General features: G+C 40.8%; 1 protein-coding gene across 4 annotated transcripts in view; it reads right to left on the minus strand.

Moving 5' to 3' along the window:
• Nucleotides 1–1,520: 1,520 nt before the first annotated feature.
• The window catches only part of ITK (IL2 inducible T cell kinase), a 38,936-nt gene continuing 14,281 nt past the window's right edge, over nt 1,521–26,175 (minus strand). For all 4 annotated transcript variants that reach the window (XM_081181170.1, XM_081181169.1, XM_081181167.1 and 1 more), the window contains 16 exons: nt 21,949–22,053; nt 21,073–21,154; nt 18,126–18,254; nt 15,397–15,437; nt 14,157–14,308; nt 13,801–13,866; nt 12,953–13,007; nt 11,958–12,037; nt 11,298–11,434; nt 10,571–10,645; nt 9,778–9,949; nt 8,205–8,421; nt 7,437–7,501; nt 6,402–6,520; nt 3,690–3,847; nt 1,521–2,760 (listed from right to left, as the gene is read on the minus strand). In XM_081181170.1, the coding sequence (XP_081037296.1) occupies nt 2,689–2,760; nt 3,690–3,847; nt 6,402–6,520; nt 7,437–7,501; nt 8,205–8,421; nt 9,778–9,949; nt 10,571–10,645; nt 11,298–11,434; nt 11,958–12,037; nt 12,953–13,007; nt 13,801–13,866; nt 14,157–14,308; nt 15,397–15,437; nt 18,126–18,254; nt 21,073–21,154; nt 21,949–22,053 (1,725 nt within the window). In that variant the 3' untranslated portion in view covers nt 1,521–2,688. The remainder of the gene's footprint in view (nt 2,761–3,689; nt 3,848–6,401; nt 6,521–7,436; nt 7,502–8,204; nt 8,422–9,777; nt 9,950–10,570; nt 10,646–11,297; nt 11,435–11,957; nt 12,038–12,952; nt 13,008–13,800; nt 13,867–14,156; nt 14,309–15,396; nt 15,438–18,125; nt 18,255–21,072; nt 21,155–21,948; nt 22,054–26,175) is intronic.

Genomic DNA, 26,175 nt, shown 5'->3' on the forward strand with positions numbered 1-26,175 from the left:
ACACAGTCCTAGTCAGACAGGCTCCCTCTCTCCCCCCCCTCCCTCCTTTTCACACACACGCACAAAGAGCAGGAAATGGCTACAGCTTGCGCGCTTCCTGAGCTCTTGTGCTCATCGCCCCCCACCCCCTGGCGCGAGAAAGGAACCTGCCCCCCCCCCGCGCAACCTCCGCCCTGCACGCCTCGCCTCCCGCCGCCTCCGCAGCGTGCATCGACCGTGTCCCCCTGTCAGGCAGGAACTGCACCTGTTAACGACAGGGGACTGGAGTTTCGCGGGTTGTGAAACCACCGCCCCCCCCCCCGCAAAGCCCGTCCTCCTTGAAACTGCTGGAGGAATGGGCTCTGCTGCTGGAGCAAATTCTGTAGGCAGACTCAGGGAAGGAGGGGAGAAGAACGACAGAAATCGGCGGCATGAGCAGCAACTGCGTGTCCGCTTGCTTGCTTGCCGTGAGAAAGAGTGAGTGCCTGCCTGTTGGCCTCGGCGTTTCTCTCTCATCTTAAGGGCTGAACACAGGAGCAGGAGGCTCCAAAAAGAATGGGGAGAGGCAAGCAGTTTAAGCCTCGCCTGTGCAGCATTCAGCCAGCCCTATGTTATCAGGTGTCTGCTTCTTATTTCCACCCTTTCTTTCCTTAAAAAAAAGGGGGGATAAAAAACATACCCATAAGTGTGTGAAAATGAAAAGGCAGCCTAATAAAAAAAAGCGAAAAGGAAATCAAGTGTTTCAAAAAATGTGTAACAGCAAGACTTTTATGCAAAACTATGTTCAGTATCACATTATTACAATTCCTTTATACCGAGGACAAGCAACTCCTGAGTTGTACACTGAGGGTACAACTCTGAAATGCAAGAGCAAGATACAGCTCCACCTCTTTGAAGGCAATGCCATTGTTGCACCCATAAGCTAGGTTTAAAGTGCCATTTAGCTTCTAGCTTTCTTATCTCAGTTTTTAACACTGTCAAAGATAACTCTGCAACAAAGTCTCTCTTCCATAAGATACAGCCTGGGCCTTGATTTAGCTGCAGTGGTCTTATGCAACAATTGTGGTCCTGGATGCAGATGTATAGCCTTGCACCAGAAATACATTCAGTCAGTTAAGTAGAGCCTGGGTGAGATGTGTCTGGACTACGGACATTAACACAAGAAACACATGTAGGCTGCGTTTACCAAGCATAGGCAAACTCTGGCCCTCCGGATGTTTGGGACTACAATTCCCATCATCCCTAGCTAACAGGACCAGTGGTCAGGGATGATGAGAATTGTAGTCCCAAACATCTGGAGGGCTGGAGTTTGCCGATGCCTGGCGTATACAGTGGCATTCTTGCTGGATCACGACATTTGTTTTAAAGGTCTTGTTTTGGGGCCAACCACCAATATCTAATAGAACTCTCCTTTATATATAAGATTTGTTAAATGCGAACCTGTGCATTGAAACTTTTTGTAATGATAGTATTTACATGGAAGACAACAGGACATATGACTCTCCAACAGTTTGTAATAGTTTTCTCATCTCATCTACATATTCCGTATTTCCGTTATTATTTATTTTCCAGCATTTTTCTAAAAGAATCTCTAGTTTTACAATCTGAAAATGGTCAAAGAGGCTAACAAAATTTATACAATGAAAACAAATACAAAAATATAATCACAGCAATAACAATGTACAAAAACTCTTAAATAGCTATACTATTCTAATACAATACAATCAGTTCAAAGTCATCCTCAATTGGAGAGCAGTCCAGCAGGGTATTTTATAATAATGTACATTGTAATTGACCATTGGAAAAAGGTAAAGGGCCAGTTCAAGAAATTTTGGCAACTAAGGTGGAAGTTCAATATAATGTACATTATATATCATATATTTATATTTCTCTCATGTAAAATAAAGTAACAATTTGCGATCATTAATAGCATTCAACACTTGCCACCTGAGGTGCTCACATTTTTTTTACCCATGTTTCTTGTAGCGACATTAAAAACAGTTGATAGTGAAAGAATATATTATACAATATTTGTATATTAGCTAACCCTGCTGAATATATATATTTCCCACCCTTTCTTTCAACACATTATGTAAAAAGTGAAAATAAACAAATAGCAGAATCCTATATTTTATACTCTAGAGCTTCAAAGCAAGCAGTCCATTCTTAACTTTCCCAATGTACAAGATGCAGTAACGAGTCCCAACTGTCCCTGCTGTGTCCTATGTTAATCCATGCAGTTTATTTTGCAAGAAGATTGTGTTTTGAATTTGCTGTCAAAACATTTGTTTATGAATAGCTTAATATTCCCGTTCAGCTTCAAGCAGGCTTGGAGGACGAGAGTCATACTTCAGTTCCCCTTGAAATGAGTCATTTTTCAATTAAAAAAAGAGTGTCAGCTCCATAAAGCAATGGCAGTTCATCATCTTCAATATCGGTATCACCATGTGAAACAGAAGATAGACTCCTGGATCCTCACTGAATCCTCACTGAACAGATAATTAGACACAACCCTGAAAGCATCTTGCATTATCCGTTTTCTCAGTTTGTGTAGGACTTTTAAATAGCCAGGGTTCCTGTCGCTATTTCTGTCCCAGGTCAGCTACTTCAGTGTGAATGAATACTTCTGAACAATGCGTGCTAAACGTGGTCATGCTTTTCATATCTTTTTCCTTTTTTAATTAAGAAGAAGCTTCCTTTCATCTTTAGTTAAAGATCAGATTCAGATATTTCGTTGAGCTGGTAGAGCAGGGTAGAGAAGGGGGGTCTGTCCTCTTGCTTCTGAAGGGACAACATAGAAGACAACACTGAATACCATATTGTGAAGGCCAATAGCAACCAGTAAAGCAATTAATTAATGAATTTTTGCAGGATTTCTATATTGTCTGATTGTAACAAAAACTCAAAAGTGTTTTACAAAAAGAATAAAATTACCATGGAAAATACCGTTAAAAACAATTATTTTAAAACATTCAAACAAATAATTAAAATCAACAATAAGCTAAAAAAAATGCCAGCATTCTTACTGAAAACCTTCCAAGAAGGAATAATAATAATAATAATAATAATAATAATAATAATTTATTTGTACCCTGTCCATCTGACTGGGTTGCCCCAGCCACTCTGGGCGGCTTCCAGCATATATAAAAAGTATAGTAGCTGCAGTGTTGTTTAGTAAGCATTACATGATGGTGAAAACAATAGACAGCAGCTCATATGTGACAAGCCAGCCCAGTCCTGTTTCTGTGCAGTGAGCCCATTTTCTTCTGGTACCAGACAAAGCTTCCTCTCACCAGGAAGCAAAAGGCTAGGTGCAGAATATGGCAGAGGGCCCCATGAGCTGGTAAATGTGTGAAAAGGGTTTCTTCTGATTGTGGCCCTACGTCATCATCATCATTCTTAATTTTAATCTGACAAGTATGTTAAAGCTTACGAGAATTATATTGCTGATGAAAACGCAAATGTCCTGGCATTGGTAATCTAGTTAACACCTGCAGTGGGGTAACCCCACCCTAACATGACAGATTTTCCATAATTTTTGACCATTTAAAATTCTAAATTTGCATATTATTTTTCTTAGAATGTTTAAATGTGTTAGCAGGACTACTTCTGCTCTCCTTAAGTAAAGACCAGTGCTGTTTCGGATCCGCCTTTACGAGGTGATCCCTCTTCTCATATATGAAGTAATCTGCACCTGTTCTAGTACTGACCTCACTCCAGCAATGTCTCATGAGCGTGTAAATGGTATTGGAGGCCAGTCTGGGCTTATACAAACGTAAACCAGCACTGATTTCTTCCACCACTTCAGCGTTGGTCCGGTTCTCGTAAGGCATTTTGCCTTCGCTGAATATCTCCCACATCAATACTCCTGAAAGAAAACAAGCAACATATAATTTTGGAAGAGAGCGCATCCACATTAATGTCATGGCCCGCCTTTCTCCCACAGACATCTTCTGTGTCTGGGAGGCTACTTGGTTTACTGAGGAGCCCTGGCCAATCGTCTTCTAGGGCACAGGTGGCACAAATCTGACTGAAAAGAGGTACATGTGCATAGCTATTCCTACCACATGGCAGTGGCAGCAGAGAATCCTAGAGTTAGAAGGGACCCTGTGGATAATCTAGTCCAGGGGTCAGCAAACTTTTTCAGCAGGGGGCTGGTCCACTGTCCTCAGACCTTGTGAGGGGGGGCGGACTATATTTTGGAAAAAAATATATGAATGATTTCCTATGCCCCACAAATAACCTACCTCACATGGTTATTGTGGGGATTAAATGAGGGAGGGGAGAATCATATATGCCACCCTGAGCTCCTTGGAAGAAAAGGTGGGATATAAATACAACAACTAAAATAAAATAAATCCTGAGATCACTGGATGAAACAATGGTTTTAACTGTTACAGTTTTTAGAATGCTTTAAAACATGGGTACTCAGACTAAGGCCCGGGTGCCAGATCCGGCCCAATCGCCTTCTAAATCCGGCCAGCGGAAAGTCCAGGAATCAGCGTGTTTTTACATGAGTAGAATGTGTCCTTTTATTTGAAATGCATCTCTGGGTTATTTGTGGGGCATAGGAATTTTTTAATTTTTTCCCTCCAAAATATAGTCCGGTTCCCCCACAAGGTCTGAGGGACAGTGGACCGGCCACCTGCTGAAAAACTTTGCTGACTCATTTTAAAATGTATCTTTTTAAGGTGTTTTTAACAGTTTTGGAATTTATTTATTTTTAAGACTGGCTGTCTTTGCTGCCCTGGGCTCCTTCCTAAAAAAGTGTGAACAGAATTTCAGATAAATAAATACATAAATGAGGCAGCTTCCTATGTTGAGACTAAATGAGGCTTACAATAGAAATAGTCTCACTGGTTTCCTGATTGTCAGTACGTTATGTGTTTGCCTCTGCCTACATGTGGGAGCCAGGACTGATCAATTGCATTTATATCCCATATTTTCAAGGAATTGGAGGTGGCTTGCACGATTCTCTCCCTCCTTGTTTAATCCCCACAACAACCCTGAGAGTTGTGGGGGAGGAAGGGAAAGGAGATTGTTAGCCGCTTTGAGACTCCTGAAGGGGAGTGAAAGGCGGGATATCAAATCCAAACTCTTCTTCTTCTTCTTCTTGAGAGGAATACTAGACTGAGAGGCAGTGACTGGCCAATGTCACCCAGTGAGCTTCATGGCTGAATGGGGAATTCAACCCTGACCTCACAGATCCAATTGGAGAACAGGCTTTACCAAAGGTGTCATGGGCTTTGAAGATGCTCGAACTCAGGACAAAAGGGAGAAACGTGCTAAGAGGAAGGCACACTTGGCAAATCCATACTGTGATTAACTCCCACCAGGAAACCTATATCCCCACTGGGAAGGATGTGTGGATACAGAATTGGCCTCCACAGTCACTTACAGACTCACTGTTAAGACCGTGTTTATGGAAGACAATCTTACTTGGCTACGAGTGATCGCCAAAGAAGAAGAAGCCTGACATTTTAACTACTACACCACACTGGCTCTCCAGACTTTACCACTGATTCTCCACAATGATCTCATGTAAATTATTAAAATTTTCTTTGTTGCAGACAATGCAACTTCTTCACTGGAGTTATGATCTGTCTGCCAACTTGCTTTTCAAAAGGGTCAAAATTAATTAATCAAACACAACTGCTGAATCAAAACACGGTTAAATCGAAACTGTGAAACTCACTTTAAACAAGTGTTGCTGTTCTGCATGACTAGAAACAAACCACCCAAAACACTAATTGCGAATTCAAAATAAAGAGGCAAAATGGAAAGGATATTTTCTTAATTGCAGTTGACAACTGTATGCAAAAAGCACAGAGCTACCCTGTCTCTAGCGGAATTCTGTATTCATATCAGCTAAGTAATGTCAGCTCTCAAGAAGCATCTTCATGATACACGCACTTTGAAACATTTATAAATCTAGGGGATGTTCTTTATTGGTGAATAAGCAAAATTACGAAACTCTTAGTTGAAGTGCTCACTCATAGGTAAAGGCTAGTTGTCGTTCCTCGGGGTGTTTTGATCCAGGTCACAGTAGGATGGTTTAATGACCCAGCGGAGAATGTGAAAAGATTGAGGGGTAGCAAAGCGGAAAGGCTCGCAGAAGCATGATGCCATGACTTGACAGAAGAATCCTCTTATGCAAACCATGCTATGCAAATTAATAATAAGTCACAGACCATGCTGGCGCCTGCAATCCCCCCCTCCCCATCTATAGGAAATGTTAAGCCAAATATGGTTTAAAACATATTACATTTAAATAATAATAATGTAAGCCTTTTTACACAAAAGGGATATGAGGACGAGGCTGGAACTCCTTATCTAGAAAGGATTAACAATGGAAGGTCTTTTCAAGAAGAAGAACTTGAAGTAATTAAGTGAATGGGAATTTTGAGATTAAAGGCTCTTACCGAATGACCATACATCAGATCTGGTACTATACCGACTATAAGAGAAAACCTCTGGTGCTGACCATTTGATGGGGAATTTGGTGCCCATGGAGCTGGTGTACTGATCATCAAGGACGTATCTAAAACAGAGCACAGTTTTAGGCCACAACCCATTTGAATGATTCCAGGGTCCACGTTACACAAACACCATTGTACACAGAGAAAAGCTGCAGCTCCATGGCAGAATGCATACATTGCAAGCGTAAGAATCAGTTCTCAGGATCTCATACAATATTGTGGGTGAGTATTAGGGGTTTTTCTTTGGGGGCGGGGTTATTGTATTAGTTTGAGTTGTTCACTTGTGTTTATATCTTGGATTTTATTCTGTGAACACCCTGAGATCTTGTGATGGTGGTATATAAATTGAATTAATAATAGTAAAAAACACTGTGCACTATGCTAACATAACATCCTCCTTATAATACATGATTACTGGTGTAAGAGGATAATATGTCCTGGTCCAGACTGGAAGCTAAACCAAATGGTTCACTGTCTCTGGTTCCATATTATCAGATACTGCCAACCATTTCAACAGTGCTGTTAACTACAGAACATATCCGGCTAGCAACTGCTGAAATGATGCCTGGAAAACAGCAGATGATGACAGTGGTTTAACAGTTGATGGGATTTCTTTTCCAGAGGGTTGAATGTGATATGATAGAGGCATCTCATTATTTTCTTTGTTCTTAGTTTTTATAGGTTTTCACAATGGCTCAAACTGTTTGATTGGAAATGACAATGGGGCAAAAGAAATCAAGTGTGGAAATCATGAGAAATGGTGCCGCCAGCAATTTGAGTTCACATAAAAAAAAAAAAAAGAATTGTCAAAGGAGGGAACAGCTAGAGGAAGTTTCAGCAAGAACAGGACAACTATGAGCACCAGACTAAATGTATATTTTGCCACAACAATGAAGTAGCTGCTGGACACATTTCAAAAGGAGGGGTAAACTTTAGTGGAATTCTACTCATCCAGTATGCATACAAGGTTCAAATTACCGTGACATTCCAAAATCTGACACTTTGACAACTTGGAATTCTCCTACCAAGCAATTCCGAGCAGCCTGTGTAGAATGGAGAAAAAGAGAGTATTAGTAGGGCTGAACTGAAACAACCCATTATTTCTCAAGAGCAATTTTAGCTGTGTTGAAAAGTACATCCGACACCTTTTTTCCACAGAGGTTGTGAAAACGTTTGCATATTCATTTACATATCTCAGACTTGCTCCTCCTCTTTTAATCAGATTAGTCTGTCTTCTTCACTCAACGACATAATCACATGGTCAAATCTGATTGGCTGGGCCCATGAATATGTTGGATCCATGTAGCTTTGCCCTCATTCGCAGCAGACTGTGTTCCCTCACTAATATCTTCATGTAGCAAAATACAATTGGCTACATAGTGATGTGATATCATCCCATTTAGCATGCGATTTCCAGTTGGCTGGGATTGCCCATGTGACTGGCCAGTCTGTGGAAAAACTCGACAAGGACAATGGCACCAGAGCCTCAGCAGGTAGGGAAATAATAGCATTTGAAGATGGGGGGTGGGTCGCCTAAAAGAGTAAATATTCTGACAATAAAAGGATTTTTCAGGCAATAACTATAATGGCCCCACAACCGCTATTTTTGGCTCACATACTGAAATGGAAGAATATTTGTAATTATTTAAATTATGGTTTGTAAGTGGTGATAATTTCACTTCCTTCTTAATTTAAGAGCTGCTAATTTCTTTGCTAGAGGTACAAACGGACATGACCCAGACATACCAAGTCTCTGTGGATGACAGACGCTTGTTCCAGATAAGTCATTCCTTCACACACATCTTGGCACATTCCAAGGAGCTCTTCCTTTGAGAAACTCCCTCGCTGCCTCTTTAGATAATCAGCCAAACATCCATGCTCCATGAATTCAAACACTAGGCACATAGGAGCTTGTTGCATGCATACCCCATGCAGCTGGACTAATTTGGGGTGGGAGAGCTTCCTGTTGACATAGGAGGAGAAATCAGTGTGGTCATGTGAAGTCCTTTGCAGAAGCTGATATATGGGCATATTCAACTGGAAATTTAAGAAAAGAGCAAGAAAATCAATGTGAAAGAGAAAACCAGACCCAGGAATGGTATACACACAAATTGTGGGTCCTGGAAAATTTCATGTTGTATTTCTCTCATCATGGTATGAATCTCTTGAAAAGTAAGATGGATTCTGCACTGCTTGGACATATAAACAAAATGTAACTGACATTTCCCCTATTTTCTGTTCAAGCAACAGCCTTGCTGAATGTATTTTAAATACTCTTCACATACGCAATGCATTTAAATACTTCAGAATGTGTATAATAAATGCTCATGCAGTTTCCCCAACAACCTGAGCTTGCTTTGTGTCTTTATGAAAATAAGCATCAGATATTAATACAATAGGGATTTTTATTGAAGGAGCTATAAAAAGCGAAACTTATGCCTTTCCTTTGAGTATAGCACCAGTGACATCAAAGTCAATCTTTCATTTCCAACTTCATCCTTAGGAGAGATTGTGCAGCATCAAAAGTCCCAGTGGAAACAGCATTTTACCCCATCTTTATATTGATTCAAATTACTGCTTTTTAAAATCGAAAATATTTTCTTCAAGCTTTAAAATAATTGATGCCACATTTTTCATGTTTGTCGTGGTGTCTAGAGAAATATTATCTCAAAACAAAAGCAAAAATTCATAGAATCGTAAAAAGAAGAATTGCTGAGCCAAGCAAAGACTGCAGTAAAAATAGCCTGCTGTATGCCGGCTTTATATTCCTTATCCCTCTAGAACTGCCCAGTGTTTAAAAGTACACCATAAAGATCCATCATCAACCAGAAACTCAGGCTGAAATTATATCCTTAGCTGGGACTGGAAATAACTCCCATCAAATTTCTGAGTAGATATATAGGACTGCACTAAGTAGCCTCCAAGCATCATGACTTCATTAATATTTATTTGTGCATATGTCTGCACATAGATAAAAAATGAAATTCAGGGGTTAGCTCTTATTGTTCCAGTAAAGACCAATTCCACCAAAGTACAGGGGACAAAGAGAACCTTACAAAGCACTCATATGACCCAGAACTTTTCAGCCTGTATTTGAAGCACAACATTCGATACATTTTAATTCTGGTTATAGAGATTGTCCAAAACTGGACATTAGTGTAAGTTGCACTAAGAGATAAAAAGTCATGTTGCCATTTGATTCATAACAGGAAATAGTGTCTCTGTTTTACACAACATTGGGTTCACCTGACATCATTCTAAAGGCTTGACACAATGTAATGGACCTTGACTGGTATTGGACCTTGGCAAGATTGCTTACATCATGACTTGGGCCTCCTCAATGAAGTCTTCTTCTGACATGGCTCCTGTGCGAATGGTTTTTATGGCCACTTTCATCCGGCCCAGCCAGTAACCAAGATGAACCACCCCAAACTGGCCAAGGCCAATCTCCTGGTCAAATGTCAGTTCCTGAGGATTAATCATCCATTTTCCTAGGATAAGGCAGCAGAAGAACACTTTCAAGCCTGTGTAGTGCTTTATGAAAGAAAAGGAGTGCAGCAGTACTAGGCCTTTTACAATACCCCCAGCTATGATAATAGATTTTAAGGATTTCAGAAGTTTCATTCAAATTTTAACAATTTAATCTTGATAATAATGGAACGTGGTTAGATTCTTATAGTAATTCATCAGTTTTCCATTAGACTGCACCATCATACACATTTTTTTTTAAATGCCCCCCCCCCCGTTGCCCCCATGCACTCCCCAAATCTGCTTGGGGGGCATTCGGGGAAACCCCAAAACAGAATACAGATGGAGGAAAGGGAAATTGTTCTACTGGACAAGCAGAAATGTTTGCACTGATGGAACAATCTCCTAAGCGTTCCATTGAAGTTCACCCTTAGTATATAAGATACTATGAGGTTCTGTTGTTTTTGCTAAAAGTACGTTTCTACTTGATCCATTCATTGATGTGAGCCTGTTCTCAGTGAAAATGGATGCAACATTAACTTCTATAGAGTCATAGCACATGTCATTTAGACAAGTGAAACCATTATGCCAAATGAATATAACTAAAGAATAAAAGCACAATCAAGTCAATGCAGTCTCCTCACCATAACTTAGGCCAGCAGTAACAGGAGCCTTTTCTCTCCAAGAGCAAACAGCATACCTCAAACGAGTCACAAGACCTGCATGATGGGAAATATATATACATGAATTGGAGGAAAAGGTGACACTGACTGCTGATTGTTGGAAGGGGTGGAAAAGAGATGGGCCATGGAGCCAAGAGTTAATGTAGACTAAGGAGATAGATGACAGCCACATTTCACATAATATGTTTGAATATGTCTATGACTATGATTCATAGAGAAGTTACATCCCAAGGAAGTTCTATGAAGCTCTGTCAGTATAAAGTTTGGGCCCAGAGTGACAAATATAAGAGACAATGTATAACTTACAATCATTCAGATAATCAGAAACACAGGTAATTTACACAGGGCTGGATAAGTTAGTTGAACTTATTTCCCATTGAAATTTGTGTGAATTAAGTTATGGGAACTAAGTTTAATTAACAGAGCAATCCACTGCTGACACCAAGAGGCACTTCTGCATCTGCAAAACAACCACTCATGTTTAACAGCAGCTGAACTGAACTTTGATTTCCAGAGCAACTATATATATATATATATATATATATATATATATATATATATATATATATATATATATATAGTTGCTCTGGAAATCAAAGTTCAGTTCAGCTGCTGTTATATATATAAATCCTAACATCTTCGGATCATTTCAAAGCTGTTTGTTTCTCCTGTTCTTGCCTGGACATACCTCCTGCATTATGCTGGTGATAGGTGATCAGTTCCGGGATACAATCAAAAACATGCTTCTCTGCCAAGTAGTATCTCCTGGGGATGTCGCTTGTCTCCTTGATATGATAATGTTTTATAACAGGGTTGTTCTCGTTGCTTAAATAGACAAAACAAACAAATAAGGTTCCTTTCAAAACAGTATAGAAGCAGTTAAAAAACAAACTAGAATTACCAAGCATCAATGAAACTTTGGGCACATACTGTAGATATGACGTGGAAAACACAGACACAGATGCAGACACACACAGACACACACACACACACACACACACACACACACACACACACACACACACAACAAACAAACACTTATTTGACTCTTGGAGCCTCTACTTTTTAAAAAGGTAGTGAAAAGAAACCCTTCCATTGTTTCTCTTTAAACAATAATTAGAAAGAGCACCTTTAGAAGGTCACACTTTGGAAAGTCTGGGGACAGATATGTTTGATACCTTTTTAAACGATTCAATATTATTATTGCCAGATGGACAGTGTATGAATAATAAAATTATAATCGTTATTGTTATATTAATTAAATTTATTTACTGCCCTTCATCTGAAGATCTGAAACAAAAACCCAAATAACAGAACCACGGCAAACATCCGCTGGGATTTGACTTGCCTCAAAGCCTTTGTGAAAACTGAGACTGTGTATGTGCCAGGTTGCCTTGAATCTCTCACCATGAAGGCTCCTTCCTTACCCTGAAGAGGAGGAGATGGAGAAAGTCAGAAAATCAGAGCCGATGAGCAGTGATGCAGCAGAGGCTTCAGAATCCCTAAACTAAGTGGCTGAAGCCATATCACCAATCCCCAAATCCACAACTCCGCCTGACCTAGAACAAAGTATAATGGTGTTGGTGCTAAGGCAGGAAGTTGGGCTTCTTTTAAAAAGAACAAACACAGGTGGTACAAATATGAGAAAAGAGCGAGCCAATCCTCAAAGACACTTGGTTAGCATCCTGTATTATATTTCATCCTGCTTTTTAGAGGAAGGCTGCAGCTCAGTGGTAGAGCATAAGGTCCAGGTTCAAGCAGGTAAGGATGGGAGAGACACCTGCCTGGAACTGGTGGTGGAAGGATTACTACTTACAACCCAGCAAATTATATAATCAGGCAATTCAGGTGACAGAGGATTGGATAGTGACTTTAAAAATCATTATTTTAAATTAATTAAAATAATATCTGTAGCACTAGCAATAAGGGGGGGGAGAATATTGTAGCATTGTGACAACCGAACCCTCCCCCCAAATAAATTACATTACTTAAACATGTACAAAATACATTGCAAATCACTAGAAAATTACTATATAAGCATAGCTAGATTACTCCTAAGGGAAAGCCTGAGTGGACAGACCAAATCTTATAAGGCACCTTAAAATCCCTGTAGGTTTTTGCCTGATGTTCACTGGAAGCACATTTCAGTGTGGCACAGATGCCACCATTGTAAAAGCCCTGGTCTTGTAGGACATGTTGAACATCAGGAGCACATGGTGCTACTAAGAGTGTCGTTGCATTTCCCCAATATGTCTCTTTTGCAACATGTTCAAAGTAACCAAAGCATAAAAAATGCATATCCAAGAAAAATAAAAGACCATCTCCATAGGGAATTCACTTTACCTCTTCCTTGAGAAGGGCTTCTGCCTTGCTTCTGCTGATATTCTTGTTGTACCACCTGCAATGATCAAAGAGTCCCAGGATGTGAGGTTAGGCTGTACAGCTTTAGCTGTAAACTCCTTGGCTTTGGAGTTATTTGGGTTACTTTCTTGTTTTTATCCTGCACATGAAATGGCGCATGAACTATCATCCATGTTAATTTGTGAAGAACATACTAAGGAAATCAGAATTCATTCATCATTACAAATTGAGCAGATTCTGAATGTTCAGCACATGCAAAAACTGCATGGCTATGGCCACGTCTGGTAAAGGAAAAGGAGAGTTACTCTCCACAATTCAGCAGACTAAATATTCCTTGAAATGGCTTTCTGCCCCTTGAACAGATAATACCCCCCTTCACTAGTTCCACAATCCTGTCTATCAGTTTAACCCTCCCAAACCTGAAACAAATTTACACCTTCATTTGGAAGGTTTTTTTAAAAAAAATCTGCTCAACTGAATTCTCACCCCCTTGGTAGTCATAATCACTTGGCCTTAGATCTATTTAAGCGTTTGCCAGCAGGAGTGTCCCATCAGCAGCAAGACACATCAGCAGAAAGAAGTCAGTAGCCTTTCATGTATTTCACCTTTCCCCTGTACCCTTAAAACTATGCTTTAGGGGCTTTGGGGAACCTCTGGAGGCTGAGACACAGTGCAGGGAAAGAAGAGATTGTTCAGCCTCGTCCCTGTACCCCAGGGTGCCTTCTACTATGCTAGATCCCAGTTCCCTCTGCAAATGGAATGAACTCTTCCATTTGTGGCTAGCTGGGATCCAAGCCAATGTTGTAGCTAAAGAGGAAAAACAATCTTACTCATATATTTGCAGATTTTCTGGTGATTTTTCTACCACGTAGCTGCTTGGTACATATCCTTCATGCCTGTTAAAAACAGAATGCTCTAATATTAGTACACTAGAAACCCAGACATCTTTCACCCGAAGTATACATGAATTAAAATGTTTTATAATAGCACGATGCCTTTTAAACTCTCTTCTAGAAAGGGCTATTACTGGTAACAGAGGATAAGCTTCCAAACTATATTTATAGATGGAGTCCAGTAACCATCAATCTGAGCAGGAAGCAGTACAGTCTGAGAAAGCTGTGTGGCTATTAATTCTGTGTCTGCAATTAAAAATAGAAGAGAAACTCCAAGCAAATGGCCTACCTACCCATTTCTATCCTGAACCAACCACCAGTGGACCTCAGAGTTATCAATAACATGGTATTCTTCATTGCACCGTAATTCCAGCTCCTGAGGATTCTGTGCACTGTAGTCATAAATGGCTATTACTGCAGATTCCTTGGACTCTGCAAATAATCTCTGTACAGAAATAACAAAAAAAACCTCGAATGAGCCATATTAAATATGCAAAATTAGCTACAAGAAATACCTACTTGCATGTGTGGGCTCTGGAAGAAAAGACTGTGGCCACTTCACTCCTCCTCTGTCTTTTTGCTGCTGCACTACACTGACATAAGACTCACGATTTAGTTCTCTCAGGCAAAGCACAAGCTGTAAACTGTAGGGCAAACCTTCATTACAGCTGGTGGTTAGTTTGCAGATAGATAAACCAAAGTTGGACTTCATGTGTGAACCCAGTCAATGTGTCAGATACTCACAATCTTTCCATTCCCATTTTAGGATGGAAAGATTGCTCAGATTAAGCATATGAAAATAATAAGTATATTAAAATGTCTGCGACTCACGTTACATCATACATGCACTGGAGACACACAACAATCTTCTGCACATATGCATGATTTGTAGATTTGAAAGAACTGCATACAGTACTTAAATCCCAAACTATGAAATACTGCACTTCAAAGCTATAGATGGGAAGAAGATATATACCCAATTCAGGACCCTTACTATATTTCCACAAAGACATAACAAAAATTACTATTTAAAAATGATAACAAGACAAGCACATGCCGTATTTTTCCGTGTATTAGACGAGGTTTTTTTGAGGGTCGTCCAATACATGGGTAGTAGCATGGGGGTGGGGGTGGGGAGAAGCAGCGCACCTGCCAGCCAGCCAGTTGGCGGGAGCGCAACTTTCCTTGATGCTGCAGCAAGCACTAAATGATCTGGGGAGTGTTTTCTGCCCACAGCTGTGGGGGGGGGGGGGGAGAAGCTCAACAACTTTGGGCCATCTCCTCTCATTTTCTTAAAACCGAGTCCCCCCAAATGGGGGGGGGGTCCTTATACATGGGGGCGTCTTATAGATGGAAAAGTACTGATAGATAGATAGATATAGATAGATAGATGATAGATAGATAGATGATATATATATAAATATATAGGTGCTCCTTTGGATACATGCAAATATTATAGAAATATCTGAACGTATTTGAATTTTAACAACGTTGCACTTCATCGCTATGCCTGTGCCATTTCTTTGCGCTCACCCAGTTATCCTCTGGAGTTGGGGGAAGAGGTTTCTTGGAGACTAGAAAAAGAAAAAGAAACGCTTACCAACAATACAATTTATGTTTAGAACAAAGCATAAAGAACAAAAGACAAGCCTGCTGGACCAGGCCAAAGGCCCACCTTGTCCAACATCCTGCTCTTACAGTGACCAACCGGATGCCTGTGGGATGCCCAACAGCACTCTACTCACCTGCAGTTCCCAGAAACTGGTATTCAGAGGTATAATGCCTCTGACTGTGGAGGCAGAACATAAAGCGGCTAGTAGCTGCCGATAACCTTTTTCTCCATGAATTTAACCCTCTTTAAAAGCCATCCAAGTTGGTGGCCATTCCTGCCTCCTGTGGGAGAGAGCTCCACAGTTTAGCTAAGCAATGTGTGAAGCAGTGGTTTCTTTTATCTGTCATGTCTTTTAACATTCAACTTCTTTGAATGTCCATTCCTAGTGTTATGGGAGAGGATGAAAAACTTCGATCTATCCACTTTCTCTGTACCATGTACAATTTTATAAACTTCCGTCCTGCCGCCTGTTACTCGCCTTCTCTCTAAGCAAAACAGCCACAAACATTGCAACCTTTCCTCACAGGGGGTGGTTGCCCTTTTTCAAACCTCCTCTGAAAGTAGAAAGAACTATCATAATCCTACAAATCTGGGCAAATTCAAACAGCCACAGGGTGGCTCTGTTTTCACACGGAGAGTTGGTTGCTCTGCAGTTTCTGTTCATGAAATGAAGCAACTCTCACCACACTTTGCAGTGGCTCAGAGACTGGGCATGGGCATGGGGAATAATGGTTAATTAACCACACAGCCAGAGGCTTCAGGCAAGCAGACCTGAAGTAGTACATTCTTACAATCATATTATAGCAAACCTTCATTTGAACCGGCCCAAAGCAAACCTGCAAGTTCTGTCTCTGAGGTTCCTATTAACCACTCCCAAAACTATAAATTTTAATGGCATTCACTATTCTCCCCACTTTTGGACCAAGTTTCCATTCCTCCACAATGGCAGTCACGCATTTATACAGTGCTGTTATGAAGTTACATTAAACATGAGCATTGCTGAATGAAACACACTGCCCACTTACTAAGGCTGCCAACACCTGAAAGGTAAAGCTGGGTGAACACTGATAATAAACAACAACAACAACTATTTATACCCGGCCCATCTGGCTGGGTTTCCCCAGCTACTCTGGGTAGCTCCCAACAGAATATTAAAAACATGATAAAACATCAAACATTAAAAACTTCCCTAAACAGGGTTGCTTTCAGATGTCTTCTAAAAGCCAGATAGTTGTTTATCTCTTTGACATCTGATGGGAGGGTGTTCCACAGGGCAGGCACTGAGAAGGCCCTCTGCCTGGTTCCCTGTAACCTCACATCTCGCAGTGAGGGAACCACCAGAAAGCCCTTGGATAACAAGTGAGCCCAAGAAGTGTTAAGCCTTAACACTTCCTGGCCTCACTTCTTAACTCCAACACGTCCGTCCGACTCGGTATCAACGCCAAGGGATGGAGCTTGTTGCTTCCCATTGGACAGCCCAGCAGTAACTAGGCAGAGCTTTATGCAGCAGGGAATTTAGCGGTAAAGGAACAGGAGCTGTGATGCACAGTGAATCCAGCAAAGAGAGGGTGGAGTAATCCCCATGGAAAATGCTCTGTATACTTCAGAGACATGGCTATTCCACATGCTTACAAATACCCTGACACTGGTTAATACCAGGGTAATCACTGATCTGTCTAACACAAGGGAGGGGAATGTTTTTTTCAGCCCAAGGGTTGCTTTTCCTCCAGAAGGGCTAGAGGGAAAAGTGGGCAGGACAAATCAGTATCTTAATCTCAGGGTCGTGGGTTCAAGCCCCACATTGGGCAAAACATTCCTGCATTGCAGGGGGTTGGACTAGATGACCTTTGTTGTCCCTTCCAAATCTAGAGTTCTATGACTCTTCCTTTTGTACAATAGGCTGCATTCCAGCAGCCACACACGTCAGAGGTTTCTACACACTCCTACCCATCTTTCCATCCATGCAAACGAGAGATATCAAAGTTCCGGAAGTCATTCAAGCCAGGCTAAAGGAGGGTGTAGAGCAGGGCCAGTGAGGGGGGTGGCCTGGGGGGAGTCCTGAGGGCCAGACAAATAGGTGTAAGGGCTGCATTTGGCCCCAGGGCCTGAGGTTCCCATCTTTGTTCTAAAGCCATCAAAATGAAGAGGGAAACCCCACCCTTCTGTCAAACAATAAATAAAACTGTAAGTAAAACTCAAGCAGCCAAAGCCAGCTGCATACTATACATAGCATACAACCATGCAGCTAATTATTAAAGAACAAAGGATTCAGAAGACATTCTGTATAACATGTAGCCATTTTGCAGATGGGCAACACTGAGGCTGTGGACCTCTAGTGCCAAGGACAACTCCTATGCCAGGGGTTCAAACAATAGCATGAATAGATCACTCGAGTGAGTGAGTCAAACCAAATAACACAGTCAGCTTGCAATAAGCTTTATGTGTGTGAGCGAAGACTTAATTAAACACAAGGGAGCACTGGACATTTTTTTCTCTTTCCTCAGAAATGTCATGGGATATCAACTGTCAAAGGTGACCAGGTCCTTGCTTGATATCTCATCTAAATTAGAGCATCGTACATCAGGGTAAATCATCAATTCAGTACTGATTCAGGAGGGATGAGGACACTTGGAATGAATTATGTACATACCAGTATTGGCTGGAACATACTCCACACAGCCTGTTGCCAGTTTTTCTCCCTGAGCGCAACATCTCCATCTCCCATCTATCCAGAAATTTGGGTGAAACTTTTCCACCAAATTGTTGTTGTTCCTAGTTTCTGGAAAAAGTTGGATGGAAAAATTAAGATTGTGTCAAATTTCCCCAGCCTATCCATCATGACAATCTATAACAATCTTTATTGTTACGTGGCGTTCTGATGAAAAATGCTGTTACAGTACCTCCCATATGCCGATGGAGGGGACAAGATGGCGGCGCAAGCACTTGCAGCGGCTCGGCACTCCGAAGACCGGTATTCATTGGCTAGCAGCAGTGCGCACCTGGCTGATCAACTGAATCAATTTTTTAGCCGCTTTGAGGAGGGAACTGGAACTACCGTCACTACAGCATTGGCCACCAGCACATCATCAGAAACTACTATTGATAGACAACCATTTTTATTACAGACCTGTGACGTACAACGTGCCTTTCGGAGCATTAACATTAGGAAGGCAGCTGGACCAGATGGAATCATGGGACGGGTTATTAGGGACTGCGCTGCAGAATTAGCTGGCGTATTTACGGACATTTTTAACCTATCCCTGGTGCAGGGTTTTGTCCCTACCTGCCTGAAGACATCGATTATAGTGCCAGTCCCCAAGCAGTCAGTGGTGGTATCTCTCAATGATTATAGACCAATAGCCCTAACATCTGTCGTTATGAAATGTTTTGAGAGACTGGTGCTAGATCATATTAAGGCTGGTCTTCCATCCACTTTAGACCCGTTCCAGTTTGCATACAGAAGAAACAGATCTACTGATGATGCTATTTCCATCGCTGTCCATACTGTATTGAGTCATCTAGAACGACAGGGAACCTACGCAAGGCTGTTGTTTGTGGACTACAGTTCTGCCTTCAATACAATTCTGCCAGACAGGTTATTTCTTAAAATGACCAATTTGGGTATACATCAGAAGATCTGTCTGTGGGTAAGGAATTTCCTGACTGATAGGCCGCAGACAGTGAGAATGGGACCTTACTATTCTTCTACTCTAGTATTAAGCACAGGAGTCCCCCAGGGATGTGTGCTAAGTCCCTTTCTCTATTCCCTGTACACATTTGATTGCACCCCACTGTATAAGTCCAACACAATCATCAAATTTGCGGATGATACAACAGTGGTGGGGCTCATCAGTGAGAACGATGAGACTGCTTATAGGAAAGAAGTACAGGGGTTAATTCAATGGTGTAAAGAAAATAATCTTATGCTTAACACCAAAAAAACCAAAGAACTCATAATTGACTTTAGGAGAAAGAAAAGTGTATTTTTACCATTGCACATAAATGGCGAGGAAGTGGAGAGGGTTGGTAGTTTTAAATACCTGGGCATTTATATCTCGGAGGACCTCTCATGGACTGTAAATATTAATATGGTTGTGAGGAAGGTGCAGGGGAGGTTGTATTTCCTGAGAATGCTCAGGGGACTGAATCTATCCCAGCACCTACTTCTGTCCTATTATCATAGTACCATTGAGAGTGTCCTAACCTATAGTATATTATCGTGGTATGGGAGCAGCTCTGAAACGGATAAAAAAGCTTTACAGAGAACAATTAAAATTGCCCAGAATGTTATTGGGCTCCGACTACCAACCCTGGATGAGATCTTCACGTCTCGCATTTTGAAGAAGTCACATAATATCCTGAGAGATCCCACCCACCCTGCTCACAACTTCTTTGAACTATTGCCTTCGGGCAGAAGATATAGGACAATGAAAACACGAACCACACGCCTTCTGAATAGTTTCTATCCAAGAGCTCTGATTGCACTAAATAATGATCTCAGGGCCAGTTGCAAGGTTTAGCAAGCAGAGAGTAGGAAGGAATGAGATAGGTTTTAGGTTATGTTTTAGGTTTTAGGTTATGTTATGCCTTAATAGGTCATGTTATATTCTGGATTATGTTATGTTTTATAGATTATGTCTGAATAGGATGAGAGTGTCGGAGATACGTGCAAATGTATATGTGAACCCGGTCTTTGGGTGGGTGTTTGATTTTCGTTGTTGTGTATACTGTGTATATACGGACAATGACAATAAATTTATCTAAATCTAAATATAAACCAGCCAGCAGAGATACAATACTTTCTCTTCTTTGGCTAGGCCAAATTTCCAAAAGAAATACAGCTGGATTACTGAATATGTAACAGTTATGTTACATGGAGTGAAGCAACAGATTCCAGACTGCACTATTTTAAATTACCGGGATCGTGGTTCTTGCATTTTTCAAAAAAAAAAAAAAAAAGTTTCCCTATGTCAAAAGTCCCTAGCATGGACAGAAAATTATTTACTATAGGTATTTTTATACCATTTCAGTGATAGTCCCAAGCATATGGGGGAGTGCTAAAACATTCTTGCTGTTGTGTTTACGTATTTACTATGTGAAGGAAGCTTCGGTGCTTTTGCCCACACTGGGGGACATACAAAGAGATATGACCCCTCATTTGCAGTCTGAAATGGTTCAGTCCAGAGTGCCAGCAACTCACAATTCAGCTCAAAAGTGACACAAAGACAGCATACGAACTGAAGCAGAAATTGCCTTCGTGCATGCCCATCAATCAATCAATCAATCAAAAAAAATTATACAAAGGTATTTAAAGCAGCATTTCTGTTTTTCATATATGTATGCTGACAGCAGGAGAGAGGCTTATAAGCATTTCAGGTAGCAGGTGTGCTCATACTTTACTGGGGAGTAAATCCCATGGAACTCAACAGGACGATTGCACTCAAAAGGAACTCAATAGCAGACATGCAGTACTGGCAGCATGTGTGAAAGTGGTTGAAGTGGGCTCTGAGTCATTAAAGTTTATGCTACAACTCTAGTGTTTTGATCCTGCTCTTGGAATATTTATTGACCTGAGAGATTACACTGTGATCAGTTACCTTCTTTCAGAGCCAGCACCCATTTCTGACAGCTCGCTTGGCTGGGAGCAAAGACGTACAGCAGATAGTTGTCATGAAAAATCTACAACATGAAAAAAAGGTGCATAGAATAAATTCCAGGCCAAATAGGAAAATAACCTACTTCTGACATAAGTACTCTTTAAAAGTCAAAATATGGCATGGATATCTATCTATCTGTCTATTTATCATCTATCTATATATCTGTAGCAGAAATAAATAATTCAATTATTTGCCAAATTATCTCCAGTTGCATGACTCAAATAAATCACCCATGTTACTCTAATCTGCATGTAGTTCCAAAGCTAACTGCTGCCGAAAGGGTTAGGAATTGTCTTTTAGAAGAGGAAAGCCAACTGAGTTTTTCCTAATGCTGAATTTCCCCCCAGATACCCAAATTCGTTCTTGTGCAGTTAAGAAATAGGAAAACAAACATTTTCCAGATACGTTTAAAAGTGAAACATTGAGGCTTAACATTTCCCCTCAGGGAAGAAGCTCCACAGTCTGGGCACTGTTAGCCTGCTACAGAAAAGTCTCTCTGACTCTGGTACTTGTCAAACTGATTGATTTAGCCCAGCTTAGGTTATGGAACTGATAGGGCTGGACCAAGAAGACACCTTGCTTCCTGAGGCTTAGCCAATCGCCCCTCACCCCACCGCAGGCAAAGTCAAGGTGAAAGGCAATTTAAGGCAAGCAAAGCTATTTGTCATCTAAAGTAGAAAACTCCACCTCTTTTGCTTCTCTCTGGAAGCAAAAATGAATTAAGTATCTAAATACTTGCTACCCTTTCATGCCTGATGTGGCTTCATCACTCTGCCTAACAGGATAGCTGGCCCGAAGTCACAAACTTGCACTTACCTGGAAAGGGTATTTATAGTGACATGGAATTGTTATATCACTTTTCACAATTTCTACACACTTAATCTTCGATAGTTCAATTGAGCCTTTTAGAATTCTTTTTTTCTACAAAAATAAAAAATAAAAACAACAACACAGGATTCAGTTTGTGTCTGTAATTTTTCTAAAGGGTTATGTTACGAAGTAGGCAGTGCCTGTTCTACTGTTAACATTACAGGACCAAGACTGGGTTATTCCTTCATGTCTGAAAAGCACATTGGAAAAAAACAAGGAAAAAACTTATCTATGTTACAATTTTTAGAACCAATGAAAGAGAGAGAATGCAAAAAGAGATAGAAAGAAATATTAAATCAATCTTCCAAACATGCAATTGCTTTTTTTTCTGATCAATATAATCATTTCATCTTGCATTTTCCTTTTTAGGCAGAGATTCCAGGACAATTTATTCTACAAAGTATAACTCATTTGCCTAAAATCTTCTTCCTAACATGCTAGTTTGAATGGAAAATATAAAGATTACTCTTATTAAACATATTATTGTATGCAGTTTCGACTAATGTACACATTTATGCAAAGTAATTTTCCCTAAAATAACACATTTTTGTATTTTGTTTTCAATATATTCATTTCTACGCACACTTTCCCTATAGATATTATATGGTGCCATCTGCACATGCTCAGATGCATTATACCACTCCAGGAACATGCTACAGCCTCTTCTAGACAGATGCTATCCATATCCTGTCATCAACACCCAGATTAGACTACTTTTGTACGTTATATGTGGCTCCGTCTTTGAAAACAATTTCAGCAACAAGATTGCTGACCTGGTCAGTCAGATCATATCTTGCAGTCGCTTCCTGTTCATTTCTGAGTGCAATTCAAACTGATTTTAATCTCCAGCTGCATAAAAACGTCTCACGCTTGCACCTAAGTGATCACTTCCTTCCACAGGAACCTACCTGTTTGTGACCTCTGGCACCAGAGGTCCTTCTCTACATATCCCTGCCACTCTGTAGGCTTGCTTAATAATAATCATAATCTTATTATTTATATGCCACCCATCGGATTGGGTTGCCCAGAGAGCCATGTTTTAGACAATTTTTTTAAAAAGTTTGAATTTTTGTATTTTTACTGTTACTATAATTGCTTTTATATCTAATGTTTTTGATCTGTTTTATTTTTGTTTTATAGCTCTCTTTTGTAACCTATCTTGAAAAACTAGATTTAAATATTCATTTTCAAATAAATTAAAAAATAATGTATCCCATCATTTTCATGACACCTGTCCCCATCTCCATTTTGTCACTTACTATTCTCATTTCCCTCCCATAACCTATCACAAACCTTCATAGCTTACAAAAATAATTCACTGCAGGGAAATATATATTAGTAGTTGTGAGGTACGTACTGACATTCAGCAGCATAATGCATTCAGGAAAATTAGGACGGGGATGTAATTAATGTCAATTTTGAAGAACAATATCCCTCCAATTTCAAGTTCTAATTTCAAAGCTTAAGAAATAGATACTAGTTTATTGAACAAAATTGAACAAAATCTGCACATATTAATGGTATTTCACATTTCCAGGGGAAGCAATTTCAGTAGCACTCCTACAATGTAGCAATCACCTACACTCCTACAATGTTGCAATCAACTACAATGATCAGCTGCCCAGTGTTCCTTGAAGACACACCGGCTGCATTTGCCAGTAATGTGGACAAGCCGCAGTGAAGCTCAGGTTCCCAAGCTCCCCTTCCCTCCTTTGTAATGCTAAACCCTCATTTAACACTATGTGTGAACTGAACCATTGCACCCGATACAGAGAAGCAGCAAGACCTTTTGGACACAAGGAGGAAACAGACCAGCATTTTGCAAATCCAAATAGCAACCTTCACAGTCAGTGTTATTTTCTGATTATATGGAGACTTGCTTTTGTATTTTGAACAATGCACTCACTTACGTTTCCGAGCACAATTCAAAGTGTTGGTGCTGACCTTTAAAGCCCTAAACGGCCTCGGTCCAGTATACCTGAAGGAGCGTCTCCACTCCCATCGTTCTGCCCGGACACTGAGGTCCAGCTCCGAGGGCCTTCTGGCGGTTCCCTCACTGCGAGAGGCCAAGTTACAGGGAACCAGGCAGAGGGCCTTCTCGGTAGTGGTGCCCGCCCTGTGGAACACCCTTCCAGCAGATGTCAAAGCGATAAACAACTACCTGACATTCAGGAGACATCTTAAGGCAGCCCTGTTCAGGGAAGTTTTTAACGTGTGATATTTTATTGTATTTTTGGTTTTATGGAAGCCGCCCAGAGTAATTATTATTATTATTATTATAAATGGCATCAATTATTTTGTGCTGCAGCCATCTTGGCAGTGGGAAACATGGGCAACTGAGCTGCTTTCTGCAAAAGTCTTGACAGAAATAATCTGCAGGTCTCTGTGGATTCTGCCATGACCCTGAAATTAACATGAAGCTGTGAGTTGCATCCAGGCACCCTGTTCCGATTTCCGTACAGCACCTGAATGGTGTTGTGATTGGAAATATTGCCCTGGTCCCATTCTTGACACACCCTAGGCTAACATGTCTTGGCATCAGGTGCTAGGGCACTCTAGGATCTAATACTTATCTCCTTTTTCAGAGCCTCAAAAACAACGCAAAGCGGGAGAGGATCTGAGCAGCAAAGGCTTTTCGTCTCTTTCACACAGTGGTTTTAGCACGGAAAACCCACAATGCACACACTGTATGTGAAACACCGCTTAGTGAAACAAAGGAAGCAAAACAACACCTGCATGTTACTCGCATGCATTGCATACAATGAAGCTATATAATGAATACACACAAAATGCAATAAAATCACATTTCGGCATAAGTAACCTTGGGCAAACAGTCTGGCAGAGCTTGAGGAGCTTGAGGAGGCTCACAACAATTAGGATTCTGCTGCACACACCACTTAATGTGAACATCTCTTATTAACAGGCGTAGGCAAGGTCTGTTCAAGCCTACCTTAACTCTGATGAAGCAAAAAAAGTGGGCATGCTAACCCTGTTAGCGCCCACACCACCTAATGACCATATTAAATGTTTTATTAAAAATATGGCATTCTAAATCAGCCAGTACTCCTGTGGTGATTTCACACGTGAGGATTAAAACAGCTTTTGCCTAAATCGCTTTGTAATGCTAATGTTCAACCGATATTAAGCAGAATGCAACCAGCCTGGAGGACGGCACTGCCTGATATTGCCCTCCTCCTTAGTCACAGGGTGGCCCTTGTAGAAATCAGCAGAGAGGAGGATGGGGACAGAACAAAAATTGGTCCTGCTTGTCACTGACTCTCAGGTGTTAATTGTTGATGGGTGACATTAAGGTCCCCCTTGCTCTCCCTTCTTGAGGTTCTTTATCTTTACACCACACTTGGACCAGATAGGCCTTCAAACAGAAAGGTCTTCCAAACAGAGGACTGATGGCCCTTCAAATAGATGATTATCCCTTGTAAAGTAGGGCACACTTCTGATGGTGGTGGAACTATGACAAGTGCCCTCCCTCTGCCTATCTTAAAACTTGAGGGGGGGTCGGTTGGGATGGAGGCAGCATTTCAGAAATCTGAAGCATAAGTTATTTAGGGCTTTAAACACCAGTGTGAACACCATGGGCCTGGAAACAAACTGGCAATCAACATGGGAATAACATTTCCCCTTGAGGAAGGTTGGTGTTCAGATTGCATTAGGGATTAAAGGGCACATCTCATCTAGTTACTTCACTGAGGAAACCTGCCTCAGACATTGAGAATCTTGACCCAATGTGAACATAGATTCATACAGGCATAAACTGATGGAAATGAATAATGCAGTCCTTTAGTAATGCTCACAAAGAGACACACACACCCGGCACTGCTGCCACTGCTTCCTTGATTCAATCTCCAGAGCTAACAGAACAGAAAGGAGAAAACAATTATCATTGTCACTTAACCCAGCAGTTATGAATCAGAATGCACACTGGGAGAAGGCCTTTGAACAGCAAGAGGCCTTTTTACATAGTCACTTTTCAAAGTACAATTGCACTTTAAATTATTCTTGATCTATCTGCATCAAGGTTCAAGAGACAAACAGCACAAGTTATGCATTGTTCCTGGGTCCAAACAGACTTCACTGAAGGAAACAGCAAAAGAGGAAAGATATACAAAACAATACTTTGCAAGGGGACATCTATATGCCATTTTTGAAAATCAA

This window comes from Podarcis bocagei (assembly GCF_964188305.1).
Source record: "Podarcis bocagei genome assembly, chromosome: 2".
Classification (NCBI taxonomy): Eukaryota; Metazoa; Chordata; class Lepidosauria; order Squamata; family Lacertidae; genus Podarcis; species Podarcis bocagei.